The sequence below is a fragment of the Cydia strobilella genome, chromosome 1 (assembly GCF_947568885.1).
Source record: "Cydia strobilella chromosome 1, ilCydStro3.1, whole genome shotgun sequence".
Classification (NCBI taxonomy): Eukaryota; Metazoa; Arthropoda; class Insecta; order Lepidoptera; family Tortricidae; genus Cydia; species Cydia strobilella.
In genome coordinates this window covers 4,707,188-4,721,483 of record NC_086041.1, presented here as the reverse complement: position 1 = coordinate 4,721,483, position 14,296 = coordinate 4,707,188, and the positions used below count along the sequence as shown (strand labels likewise).

The 14,296-nt window shown below is 37.5% G+C and overlaps 1 protein-coding gene across 1 annotated transcript; it reads right to left on the bottom strand.

Moving 5' to 3' along the window:
* Nucleotides 1–4,667: 4,667 nt before the first annotated feature.
* LOC134746789 (mitochondrial pyruvate carrier 2-like) lies at nt 4,668–5,825 on the bottom strand. Its single transcript, XM_063681335.1, has 3 exons — nt 5,741–5,825; nt 5,345–5,385; nt 4,668–4,892 (listed from the first exon to the last, which is right to left on the bottom strand). The coding sequence occupies exons 1-3, from the start codon at nt 5,823–5,825 to the stop codon at nt 4,668–4,670; spliced, it is 351 nt and encodes a 116-aa protein (XP_063537405.1).
* Between the last annotated feature and the right edge of the window lie 8,471 nt (nt 5,826–14,296).

The following is a 14,296-nucleotide window of genomic DNA, read 5'->3' as shown; positions in this document are numbered from 1 at the left end:
TGTCGGCGATCGCTGTCTGGGGCGGTCGTGTCATCTATAATATTGAATTTATTTATATTATAACAAAAAACAGCCAAGTGCGAGTCGGACTCACGCACGATGGGTTCCATATCATTACGCAAAAAACGGCAAAAAAATCACGTTTGTTGTATGGGAGCCCAACTTAAATATTTATTTTATTCTGTTTTTAGTATTTGTTGTTATAGCGGCAACAGAAATACATCGTCTGTGAAAATTTCAACTGTCTATCACGGTTCATGAGATACAGCCTGGTGACAGACGGACAGACAGACAGACAGCGGAGTATTAGTAATAGGGTCCCGTTTTTACCCTTTGGGTACGGAACCCAAAAAATGTGTAACTGTGTCAAACCTACATCAGCACTTTTCGATTTTGATAACTGTGAGTTTTACACGTTTTTCAATTCAAAGTGTGTAATGGGGACAAAATTACGCAAATATGAAAGACGCATTCAAAAAAAAAATTCTTTATTTAATAAATTAGCACTACATAATGATTTAAAAACATATACAAATAAAACATAAAAACATGACATAAAATGTAAAATTATTCTAACATAAATAAATGCATGCTTTCTTTTCCTTCTCTTCTACTAACAATAGAATAAGTCACAAATGTAAACATTTAATTATGTAAGAATTGAGCGCGGCGCGCCAACAAACTGGTTACTCCAGTTTGGCGCATTTATAGTATATGTGTAACTGTATTATATGAATTAAAAAAAAAAAAAAAAAAAAAAAAAAAAAAAAAAAAAAAAAAAAAAAAAAAAAAAAAAGGATGGAGCCGCCCAGTAAGCATAAGAATGCCTGTGTTCTGCCGCACCGCTCTTCCTTAACTATGTTTTTACATAGAGGCAATAACATGACTAATACAATCAATTCTAAATTTAACATGCTAACTATAACTATGTAAATAAAGTAACCTAAACTAAACAAACATATAAATTAATTTATTTATTTATTTATTTAAACTTTATTGCACATAAAATTATAAGTACAAATGGCGGACTTAATGCCATAAGGCATTCTCTACCAGTCAACCACTGGGCTAAAAAGAGATGGTTGTTAGGTGCAGGATTAATACTCGAAAAATTAAAACGATAATCGCTACCTACTATATACAAAATAAGTATTTACAAAGTAAATACTAATTAATATACTATGAATTCATAAACTTAAACATATACTTTATATGATATACTTACATAAATATCTACATATATACATACATTATACATGTACCAACTCTGAAACATTATTTATATTTCGCAGATAAATGCTTAATTAATCTAACATTTTAGAATTCACATTTATATTACATTAGGAATTAAAAGAAACACAATTTAAAAAGTTACATTCAATAGAAGTTCTTAGCGTAGTTTAAGTTATCACAATTTAGGTTTACTATACGTATATGAGAGGGTAGGTAGTTAGGTTTACCCTTTTTTTATACCACGTCGGTGGCAATCAAGCATACGGCCCGCCTGATGGTAAGCAGTTACCGTAGCCTATGGACGCCTGCAACACCGGAGATATTACACGCGCGTTGCCGACCCTTTACAAAACCTGTACACTCCTTTTTTGAAGAACCCCATACTGTACCCTACACTGAAATTATGATATTATAGAAAGAGACAAAACAGATAAATGCAAAAATACATGAAAAGGATATTTGGGAACGAGCAGATTTCAGTTTAAACAAAAAGTTTATGCGGCCAGAATAAAAGTCAAATTATATGTACATAAGTAAATATAATAAACTAATAATTAAACCATTAATACAAAACGATTAACAGGTACGTTCAAAGATTAGTCCCATAACACTTGAATTAGTTCTGCGACTATTCAAGAAACCAATACCCACTATAGTCCCTTGAGGCACATTCTACAGCCGGGAGGAAACTCCTCTGCATCCGAACAGCAGTATCAGGATTCAATTAAAATTCCCCAATCCACGTCTCCGATTATACGTCGCGTCGCACCGGACGTGACGTGGCCCGGCCGCAACTCCCAACCGGAAATGGTCCGCCATTTCCGGCGGAAGCTCTCGTCGCATGTGGCGCCACGGTTGTGCTCTTGCGGCGACACTTCCGTTTGGGAGTCATTTCATGCTTGTTGCTTTGGTAATTAATTTGGGATGTCCAGGTGTTATATTGGTTGATCGTTTTGCGTTTTTCTAATGCTTTTCTTAGTTTGTTCAGGATGAAGTCTAATTTCAACGGGTACTTGTGTGAAATGAACTTTTTTTTTTATAAAGGGGATGTTGACTACTTGAATGAATATAGAATTAGCAAACTAGTTTTACGCAATTTGACGTTTAAGAAGTCTATTAAAATGGCAAAATAGTGCAAGAAGTACCAGACTTTCTTGGTAAACAAATAAAAACCGGCCAAGTGCGAGTTCCGTACCATTACGCAAAAAACGGCAAAAAAATCACGTTTGTTGTACGGGAGCCCCACTTAAATATTTACTGTTTTTAGTATTTGTTGTTATAACGGCAACAGAAATACATCATCTATGAAAATTTCAACTGTCTAGCTATCACGGTTCATGAGATACAGCCTGGTGACAGACAGACAGCCAGTTACGATCGTCAAGGTGATCGCTCACACTGGTTGTTGCATCTGAAATGAAGTGAAAGTAATTTGAGATGCGCACCATTCCAAGACGATCGTCAAGTATCAAAACCATATGAAATAACATATAATAGATATAACATATAACAGATAGAACTATGAAAACGGATTATATCGCGTATATTGAATTTATAATACATCCCGACGTTTCGAACTCTTTACAGCGTTTGTGGTCAACGGGTGACTGAGGAAAAATTACACCGAAATGACAAGGGCGAGTGGAGAAAACGAGGGGACGCCTTTGCCCAGCAGTGGGACACCAAAGTAGGCTAATAAAATAAAAAAAACAATCAATATACGCGATATAATCCGTTTTCATAGTGATATTTCATGAGTAACTATCGCGGTAACCGAAGACAATATTATATAACAGATAGAATAACATATAACAAATACCAGATAAATAAAAAATAAAAAAAAGAGATGCACCGTCTCATCGATCCTTTAAAAGGAATTTAGAATTGTGGCTGCTCACAAAAAACTTTTATACTGTTAATGAAATAATGGAACTGCCAATGACTATATACCTATACAATTATGTACAATTTTTTTTTGTAATTTATTATCTTCTATTATGAATTGATGACATTACAATGTTGTGTATATTTCTGTCGAAATACACTGTAATGTGTCATCTCTATGTTTATTGTACAAAATTGTATTTGACGTGTACCTGACGTGTATTGTACCAATAAAGATTATCTTATCTTATCTAAATAGTTAAAACAGAATCTGGGTCCATGAACGCGCTTGTAAAACTAGCTCACGACGCGACGCGACATGACGCGGCATAAATTGTGCATTCTTACCACGTCACTATTTCAGGTGCCAAAAGGTTGGCCCAAATGCAAGTGCTTGAACTAGGTGACACGGCGTATATTAATATATATTAGAAACGAAATAGAAAATTTAGTGTACTAATGGAATTCATGAAATAAAACTATGAAATCGAGTTATATCTATCGCGTGTATTCAATATACGTGATTAAATCCGATTTCATAGTTTTATTTCATAAGTAACTATCGCGGTAACCGAAGACAATACTAATGGAATTGTTAAAACCTCAGAACATTTTTATGCTAGCTTTGCTCGAACAGTAAAATTCGTCTTCTTTGTTTATTGGTACCTTTTGCCTTATTTAAAACATCTATTTAGCACCAATTCTGTGCGCAAGGTGTTCGTAGAACTGATCGAATCAGAAACACGGAACTACGCTCCAGAACTGGAGTTGTAGATGTAGGCGTCAAGACCGCTAAGCTTAAGTGGGACTGGGCTGGACATGTCTGTCGCATGCACCCGGAAAGGTGGGCCAAAATGGTTACTGAGTGGGACCCACGGAACACCATAAACGGTGCAGGCCGGGGTTCAGGCAGACCGAAAAGGAGATGGCGGGACGACTTGGACGCATTCTACCCCAAATGGTGGGAAAATGCCGATGACAGGGGCGAGTGGAGAAAACGAGGGGACGCCTTTGCCCAGCAGTGGGACACCAAAGTAGGCTAATAAAAAAAACCAATTTTATTATATAAGAACTATCTGAAAAAATATTAAAATCAAATTATAAATTTGCGTCACATTTTCAGGCATTAAAAAGATAAAAAGATAAAGAAAGTTTATAATTCAAGTAGGCATATTACAATGCACTTATGAACGTCAAATAAAGCTACGCCTCTAACCGTACACCTCTGCCCCGAGAAGATTTAAATCCCCCCAATTGGAGGAGGGTATCCCAATATGGGACCGGCAACAAACTCGGCGGGACACATCTTATCAAAACAATACATCTTATAATTAACATGCATTACGAGTAAATAAGAAAAAGTACAATTTAAATTACTATATAATTCATTAGTATCTCAGTTGCGCCATGATACATCAACTCCCATAATTTCAGGCAATTTATAAGAAACCCATACCTCATTATTATTCACAACGACGGTACTTAATCGCATAAAATATTTTACGCGAATAATAATGAGTAAAAATCGTGAAAGTTTAAACCCATAATTTTTATTTCTTCTCCAAAGACTGCCTGTGCCTGACGGCCCTGCCGAGCTGATACACATTGATGGCAGCAACGAACACGTTCACAGCGAACAGGCTGTAGTTCTTCGGGATAATGACGAGGGAGTAGCGGGACCAGACGAGCCCGGTGGCGGCGAGGGATGAGATCTGCGGTATGGAGAGCTTGTTGGCGGGCCGGTTTATGTCGCCTAGACCGCCGATTACCAGACCCTGGAATTAACGTGACATTACACAAAAAGCATGGATTTTGCCAAAAATTTCATTTTCTATACAAGCTTTCATTTTATTTTTATTTTATTAAGCACATAAGTCTTCCATTCGGCGCCGATCATGTTTGCATGGCAGATTTTGGACTTTATTGCAAAAAAAAAAAAACATATATTTCAGGTCTTAATAACCCATATTTTACCACATTACAAAAATAAAGCTAAGCTAAGTCAATAAAGGTCGTAATAGATGATTTTACTCTATGCTCTAAAACATAATAAGCAAGTTTATGTCGTCTACGCGCGACTTAAAATCGAACTTTACGAACATGAGAAGTGAAAAAGCAAATACCTATATGTGTAAGTGCAGTCAATACAACGATTAACAAACTGCGTAGCGTATTGTGTAGATAAATCGTATTTAGCGAATTTGTTTCATATTATATAGGTACTTGCCCATTTGAATGCAGGAGCCCAAAAGAAAATTGTTTTTGGTCCTATAACAAAGAGATAGCTATAAAACCTTGATTAGTTACTATGATAATTGATTATACGTACTTGCACGCGACTGTCATTTTTTTTGATATTTAATACATTTTCATTTATAATATTGTCTTCGGTTACCGCGATAGTTACTCATGAAATAAAACTATGAAAACGGATTATATCGCGTATATTGAATTTATAATACATCCCGACGTTTCGAACCCTTTACAGCGTTCGTGGACAACGGGTCACCCGTTCCGTCCGTCCGTTCCATATCCGTTTTCATAGTTTTATTTTAATTTTTAGTTTTAATCGTGTGTCGATATATGAGTGTGTACGTGCACAGTATGATTTCTTGAAACTAACCAGCTGGGTGCTGCCAGAGTGGTCGTAGACTTTCCGGTACAAATTTATCACATGCGGCAACAATACATTGGTACAACTTGGACATCTCTGTTTACGTGAAGAGCTTATGTACCATCTAATATTAAAAAATCGTAAAACCTCCCAATTATAGTCCAATACTGCAACTATGGTCGACAAGTTCAAAAGGAAATTTAGTCTATACCACAGAATAAATAATAGTACTACCGTACAGAAAGGAAACTTCCTACAAGACCGAAGTTTGACAGCGGTTCAGGGTCGAATCATGATGTCCCTTTCTAATATATGGCACTATCCCTTTCGGCTATTTAGGGTTGTCAAAATTATACTCATTATCTCATCTGTGGGCACAAAGGGACGTCAAGTTGTGCCAACCCTAATAATTGCTCGGAGCAATGTTGAGCCAAACGGAGCCGAGTTTGCCCGAAGCTAGGAGTTTCGCACCCCTGTCTATACTAATGTTCATTTTGGTTTGCTCCGAGTTTTTTCTTTCATTTATAAACAAACCTTGCCCTAGAACTACAGAAAATACAGTAAAAGACACATCTGAACGAAAAAATTACAGTTAATTTTGTACCATAGTTGGGAGCTTTGGGCTTTGGAAGGTTTTACGGTACTTAACAAAGCAACACAATCAGTAGTTTATTCAGTTACACGTGTCTTGTGTTTTCACGATTCCATGTAGTCTTTAAACATAATTTATTGCAATAAAGACTCAATTTATTAAAAACATACAGTAAAGTCAACCAGAGATTCTATTTTTCCTGTATTTCTTTCAACAAATAAAATCTTGTAAACATTTTCAATAACAAATGTCAAACACACGCGTTTAGTTCACGACAGAGAAAAGATTTCAACAAAAGAGTTTATCAAGACCATTCAGAGGGTATACGAACTTTTTAATACCTAATATTATATGATAAGGTCAACACATACATGAAAGTGCTGAAAAAAGCTGAAATGCTTAAATATAATTAAACTTGTGTGCTTTACAAACTGCCTAGTCAAAGCGAAATGATAAGTTTCACGTTAATTCAATTTTAAGGATAATTCAAGCTAAACTAACAAAGACATGAAATCCAAGATAGGCTAATCTGTCTGCCCCGGCCGTTATGGCGGCAAACAACCCTGCTATTCACAAAGATTACCGCGTAGCTACTTAGTAGTGGCACAGGGCGGACACGTTATACATCAAAAATCACTTACGTTCACTTATGTGTGAACGGCACGGTTGTACACGCGGCATGCGTCAATGTGTAAGTTGTTTAAAAACAGTACTGAGCGGTCGTCAATTTGCTGTCGCGGGGCGAGGTAATTCGAATCGGGGCGGGGCGGTGCGTGGCCGTTCTGTATGATATATAATACTATTACTTATTCTGTGACAATGGTCAGAAAACACAAGCGAGTTCACATTGAGCCGCATTCCCGCAGTACCACTTCAACTAACACAAGAAACTGTTCAAAGTTGCACGACGTTGAGGTTTTCGCCGCGTTGTTTCAAAACAAACATGTACAAACTGATTTATCTGAGGAGCATGTTAATTCCATCGAGAATCGTATGGAGCGCTTTATTACTTTGACGAAGATAAGTTAGTTGAGTCTTTCTTCATTATATACAGTTTGTCGAAGCTGTGATCTAAGTCCTTTGACACACTTAGTTAACTTAGGGCCACTTGCACCATTCACTAACCCGCGGGGTTAACCGGTTAAACCTGGAGTTACCATGGTTATTAGTATAATTTGACACTGGGTTAACAGTTAAACCGCTTAACCCCGGGATAGTGGGATGGTGCAAGTGGCCCTTAGATGGAAATATGCAAAATATTTTGGCGATTTGGCGAAGAAATATTGTGCTACCTATGACGTAATGTGACATTTGGATGGCAACCGTAGCTGCATCACACAGTACAGCTATGCGGTATTAAGATTTCATTCCTGAATATGGAAATATGTATTGTACTTTCTCAATATAAAAATATCTGTAACACCATGGTTGCAACGAATAAATGATTTATGACGAGTTTTTACAACCACTGAATTTATAGCATGAAATAACAATACCTACGCCGCAGAATTGTCAAACTCCTTTTCGTGGCTTTGCTGATATAAAAATCCCATTGTATACCCATAACAGCATAGCCCCGCTACTGATAAATAACCCAGGCGCGCCAAAGGAACCGGTCCAAATCATAACTAAATCAAATTTTGAGCATCCATCGGAGTCCCGAAATCCGATACTCGGTTACGCGACGACGTGCCGCGGGTACCGATCGGACCCATAGACATATATTTACTTCGTAAAGACCGGCCTTACGAGCACTACGAATGGGGCCGATATATTGGAGTCAAAATCGCATTTAGTTACACCAGCGCGCTCAGTCGTGTGGCGTATTGCGCAGTGGAAAGGCGTCGGTGTTCGGTCGAAATTGTATGCATACGCTTATCCTTTGTTTACGCCAATGGTGACACCTTTCCACTACGCAATTCGCCACACGACTGAGCGCGCTACATGGTGTAACTAAATGCGATTTTGACTCCAATGTATCAATTTAATTATTTATTTCGAATCATTTTGATTCATATAGTGTTAGTAAGTACAACAAAACAAACCTGTTTTGACATACAATTACAAAAACACACACATAAATTATAAAATAACAGTTACAGTGACAAAAAAAAGAAATAAAATCTAGGCAATCTAGATGCACCATTTCTCAACATCTGTTGCTGCAACATGTAGACTGTTCCAGTGTTTGATAATGGTGCATCTATCTTACCTGCCAACGTTTTCAGGATACTATTGTTACTGCTACACTGTCTCCGCTTAAGTGACGCCGATCTGTTGCGTATAATCGCAATAAAATCGTTAGTGCTCGTAAGGCCGGTCTTTACGAAGTAATATATATGTCTATGATCGGAACGGATACGTGCAGAGCTACAAAACTTATGAGACAAATAGAATTAGCGGTACTCTCAAGTTACGTTTGGTTTGTAAGACGTGGCGGTGTGGGGATTTAATTAATTTATTAGTAATCTGTAACGAAGGATGCTCATACTCGTACCTACACAGATTGTATGGAATTTATTTGTCGCTCCTTAGTACTAAAGTAATAGGGTCTCGTTTTTACCCTTTGGGTACGAACGCTAAAAATGTATAGCTCCTCCATTTTGAAATTTCTCAAAAACTAAATTTGACAAAAAAATGCTGTTTAATCATCAAACCTGCTATTAATAACAAAACTTCCGTGAAACACATACATATTAAATATATTAATAACGGGTCACTCACGCATTTGACACCTCCTCCTCCTGATGACACTCCTCGGTACGGAGTGAAACAAATGTCGAGCGTTTTTCGACTTAAAATACGTGAGTGACCCGTTATTAATATATTTAATACATGAAACCTGCGGGCGCAGCACGGTTCCATTTTTATCGCCTGTCACTATGCCCGTCACTTTCGCACTTACGTACTTGTTAGAACGTGACAGGCATGGTGACAAGCGATAATAATGCGACCGTACTAACCCCCCAGCACAAAATTTCACGAGAATCAGTCCAGAATTGCTACCTGTGGAGGAGAATATCCGGACATACGGAAGCATTTTGCCCAAGCGAAGACCTTCGCTAATACTCGGCTAATGAACAACTCCTTACAAGGGAATATTACGCGAACTGCGCAGGTGGCGCCACTACCACAATCTGAGGGTCTATCGCGAAACAAGAAAATCTAAATTTCGTTATCTAACATCTCTGTCACTCTTGCTTATTCGAGCGATAAAGAGGCAGATAGCGAAACTTCGTATTCGCGTTTCCCGGTAGGTCCTCTGTAATAAAACCGCCTTGATGCATCAATGTCATATTTTATTATCTCTGAAAACTTGTCAGTTACTCTATGGTTTACTAAAAAGGCTAGTGCTGCACTCTGGTGGCAAAACATTGCAGTAACAGTAATATCCCCTATTGATATGTACAGTTCAATCAACACGCCTCCACGACAACAGAACGGTCAGTCGAAGTCAGCTTCGATGGGAATCGAATTAGAATCGATTCAGTGCAACACATCGATTGTCTGAGTCGACTCGGGCAGAAACGCAACGATTGGGCAGTGGCACGATTTGGCGGTGACGGGTGGCCATTCTTGAATATTGTATATCTTGTGTAATATTAAAACAATTACAATTTAGGAGGGAATTAAATCTTCTCGGATCAGGGGTGTAGGGTTAGAGCCGGCGTAGCTTTATCGCGTATATCTTTACTTGAAAATAGTTGTATTGTATAACTAGCCTTATGAACCGATTTTGCATGTACAACCAGCCTTAAAGTTTATAGTTTATTATGGTTCATTATTTTTGTATGTGGGTATTTTTGCACATTGTAGTTTTTCCTCAGTCAGCACCCGTTGACCACGAACGCTGTAAAGGGTTCGAAACGTCGGGATGTATTATAAATTCAATATAAGCGCTATAATCAGTTTTCATAGTTTTATTTCAGACCTAGCGACCCGCCCCGGCTTCGCACGGGTTACACAAAACCTTTACAAATTATACACTAAAACCTTCCTCAAGGATTACTCTATTGATAGGTGAAAACCGCATCAAAATCCGTTAAGTAGTTTTAAAGATCTAAGCATACATAGGGACAGACAGACAGCGGAAAGACTTTGTACTATGTAGTGATATTAAATTTTACCCGCCCGCAGTACACGTCGCGCGCTCGACCAGTCGGTGCTCCTAGAAGAAGATCCCTGAAAATTGGATCGAAACATGGCGAGAGTACGTGTCAGTGTATTAATACGTGCTCCGCTCAAAATAATCCCATCAAAAACATTACATGTAAAAAGATGTAAAATGAATTAGTGTTGTCAGTGACAAAAGTATCAGTGACAAAATTAAGGAACTTTGACGTTCAATAATTCTTAAACTACAAGTTCAAATTAAATGTTCTTGGGAATATATGTAAGCCATATCATGCCCTATACGTCACTGAAAATTCAGGGCTCTAGCTTTAGCCAGCACAAAATTACAGGACGTCGAAAATGGCCTGAATGGCTTCGAGAAAAGGCCGTGCCACTTTGTTCTGCTCGACTTGGCGGGGGCACTACCGTGCCCCCAGATTTTTATATGTTGAGTCTCATGGGAGTTTTATAGTTAGAATATGCAATCAGTTTTTAGAAATGCAGATTTTATTACGATTATGGGTCCAAATAAACTTCACTTTAATCTGTTATTAACAGACGTTGGAATTTTGGGGGTAAAATTTTATGACAATGCAAATTTTTTGTTATGTTTATACTTTCGTCAGTTTATTGTCATCAACAACAATAGTAACAGTTCAGGGACGAGAACGAAATAATCTCCAACGCCAACTTAAAACCTGAGTAAGAAAAATGAGCTCTTGAAAAATAAAATCACCCTCCCAGTATGATTAAAGAAAGCTGTTGTAATAAACTTGAACCGTAACTCATTCTTATACCATTTCAAAAGTGAGTCAGTAAAGTTAATAAAAATATAAGCCAACCATATTTCAAGCGCTAAACCAATAAAGTACATACGAAACCCTTACGTCGATACTACCTTACTCCTTTAAAATACTCGAATAAGGATTGAGTTGAGAAAATGTACCGCAAATACGGTACGTATCGGAGTTAACAGTTTATTGGGAACGTGTTCGCGGGACAAATACGGTTTTCTGGTACGTGACTCCGTCGCGCGCCGCTTTAAAACCGTCCGCTGTACTCGATTGAGAAAATATTATTTTTCATTGTCTAAGAATAAGTGAGGATACTCGTAATGTGTTCCAATACTGAGACAGTTTAAGAGAAGAATTGTTACTGAGCTTTTCGCAACGATAAAAAGAAATTGAAGTTAAGAAATGGGTAAAGGAATGCAATAACGCTGTCAAATATTATTTTCTTGTGTCTCGTTTACAGTCAGATAATGAAAAATGGAAATTGTATAATGGTGAAGTAAATTACTTATTGTATTTTCAATACAACAGCCTCAGCTTACTATTTGCGCTCCCGGGTCGGCCGTAGCAAGGAGAACATGCTGAAGTGGGGCGCCCTAACGGGCTTAGACACCCAATGCCCATGTGGGACGGCACCACAAACGATGGAGCACATGATATCCTGTCCAGCGTGCCCGTAGGCCTGCTCTGAGCGGGATCTCCGTGATGCGACAGACAGGGCGATAAATGTCGCTACCTTCTGGACCCGCACAGTCTGAAACCATCGACAAGAGAAGAAGAAGGAGCTTCCTATAATATAGGTACATTTAAATTAAAACGCACCCTAAAATTAAAAACACCTACTAAAAGAAAATGAAAACATTGTATACCTGTCAACAACAGATCTTTATTAGAAACCGGCCAAGCGCGAGTCGGACTCACGCACCGAGGATTCCGTACTTTTTAGTATTACTTATAACTTTCATGTTTGGCAATCTGCTGTAAATGTAAGTTGGTTAAATAAACAAACAAATAAAGTATTTGTTGTTATAGCGGCAACAGAAATACATCATCTGTGAAAATTTCAACTGTCTTCAACAAGTCAACTTTTCACAGATGATGTATTTCTGTTGCCGATATAACAACAAATACTAAAAGCATAAAATATATTATGTGTCCCATACAACAAACGTGATTTTTTTGACGTTTTTTGCGTAATGGTACGGAAACCTTCGTGCGCGAGTCCGACTCGCACTTGGCCGGTTTTTTAATTATGTTAGTCTACTACCCACTTAAGGATTTAATTCGTTGGAGCAAATGGCAAGTGCCCTGGAAGACGTATGGAAGCAACATTAGCAACAAATACATCTTGTCCCTAATTCCATTGATGATTTACCCACTAGATGGAGCATTAGGGTCAAAAGCGTTCGGGAAAACCGTCTTTTCTGTGGACATTACAAAAGTTAACGATTTGGATACCTACACTTTTCTTAGAATTTTATCATACAATTTTATCATATCCTAAAAACACGGGGACGTTTTGAAAGGAACTACAATAGTTGAAGGAAGTTAGACATTTTTCCATGTAGAATTTTTTGCGAATTCTGAAACTGAGAAACCTTTGCACAGACTGTGTGAGGTAATCTGCCTTAATTCAGACTAATTGCCCTAGCAAAGAATGCTCGGGCTGCATGCCAATGTCTTGTTATACTTAAGAGGAAAGGGACGACGACGAGCGGATCTCCATACAAACATAGTCCCCATTTTCCTCTCTAGATAACATAGAAAATATTTTTACAGTACATAATGGTGCTATTTTAACGCACTAATGCGATAATAAGCTCATTACGCAACTATGTCGAAGATTCAAAGGGCCATATGTACTGTAAAACGTTGTACGATACATGTGCGAATAGGTAATTCGCAACTCGTGTCGACTTGAAACACTTCCTTCGGTCTTGTCTTAATTTATCGCCACTCGGTGCGAATTTCCTATTTTTCGCACTTGTATTCGTGTACTATTACGCAATTAGATTTATATTAACCACAGCTTCGTTTGATTTTTTTCGATTTTTTATTTATTATGAGAGTTAGAGTTTACTTTTTTTATGGAATTTGTTCTTTGTTCCTAACTCTTATTAATCAATTGTGTTAATATACAATAAATTGCGAAAAAAAACATTTTTAAATCATCATTCGGTTGTCCTTGTCCCATTCACTTGGGGTCGGCGCAGCATGTCTTTTTCTTCCATACCTCTCTGTCACCCGTCATCTCATCACTCACTTGAGTTCGTTTCATAATTATCATCTCTCACACAGTCCATCCACCTTTTCCTCGGTTTTCCTCTCCTCGTACCTCCCTCCCAACAACAACATAACAAACAAAAAACATTTTTAAATATATTGTCAATACCCAGGGAGGAAAATGGGGTACGTTTGTATGGAGATGCGTCCACTATCGTCTTAATTCCTAATGAGGTTCATCTAATGCCTTGCACACCTGCATAATGGGCATGTGTATCTTGATTAACGTGTAGTGGGTAATTAGATCTATTGTCGTTACGTACAACGACCAATTAGTGTTTCACAAACTTCCTATTTCCTGGTAAAATAGCTAATCACTACTTATTATGGTTGGTTAGTTTTACTCTATTTTATTTTATTAGGGGCACAGTTAAAAAAAGGTGCCATTTGTTATTCAACGTATTTTTATTTTATTTTTATTTTTTATTTTATTTTTATTTTAAAGGAAAAAACGGAACCCTCATAGGATCACTCGTGCGTCTGTCTGTCTGTCACAGCCTATTTTCTCCGTAACTACTGGACCAATTAAGTTGAAGTTTGGTATACATATGTAAGTTTTTGACCCAAAGATGAACATGTAACGTAAACAAATGAATTATTAACATGGGGGCCACTTTTGGGGGGGTAAAAGAGAAAATTAAAAAATATAGTTTTCAAACTACATTTCATATGAAAGAGCTCATTGTGAGAATATCAAATATATATTTTTTATAATTTTAAGATAAACAGTTTAGAAGTTATTTAAGAAAATAGGCAAAAAGTGACCATTCCCCCCTTTATCTCCGA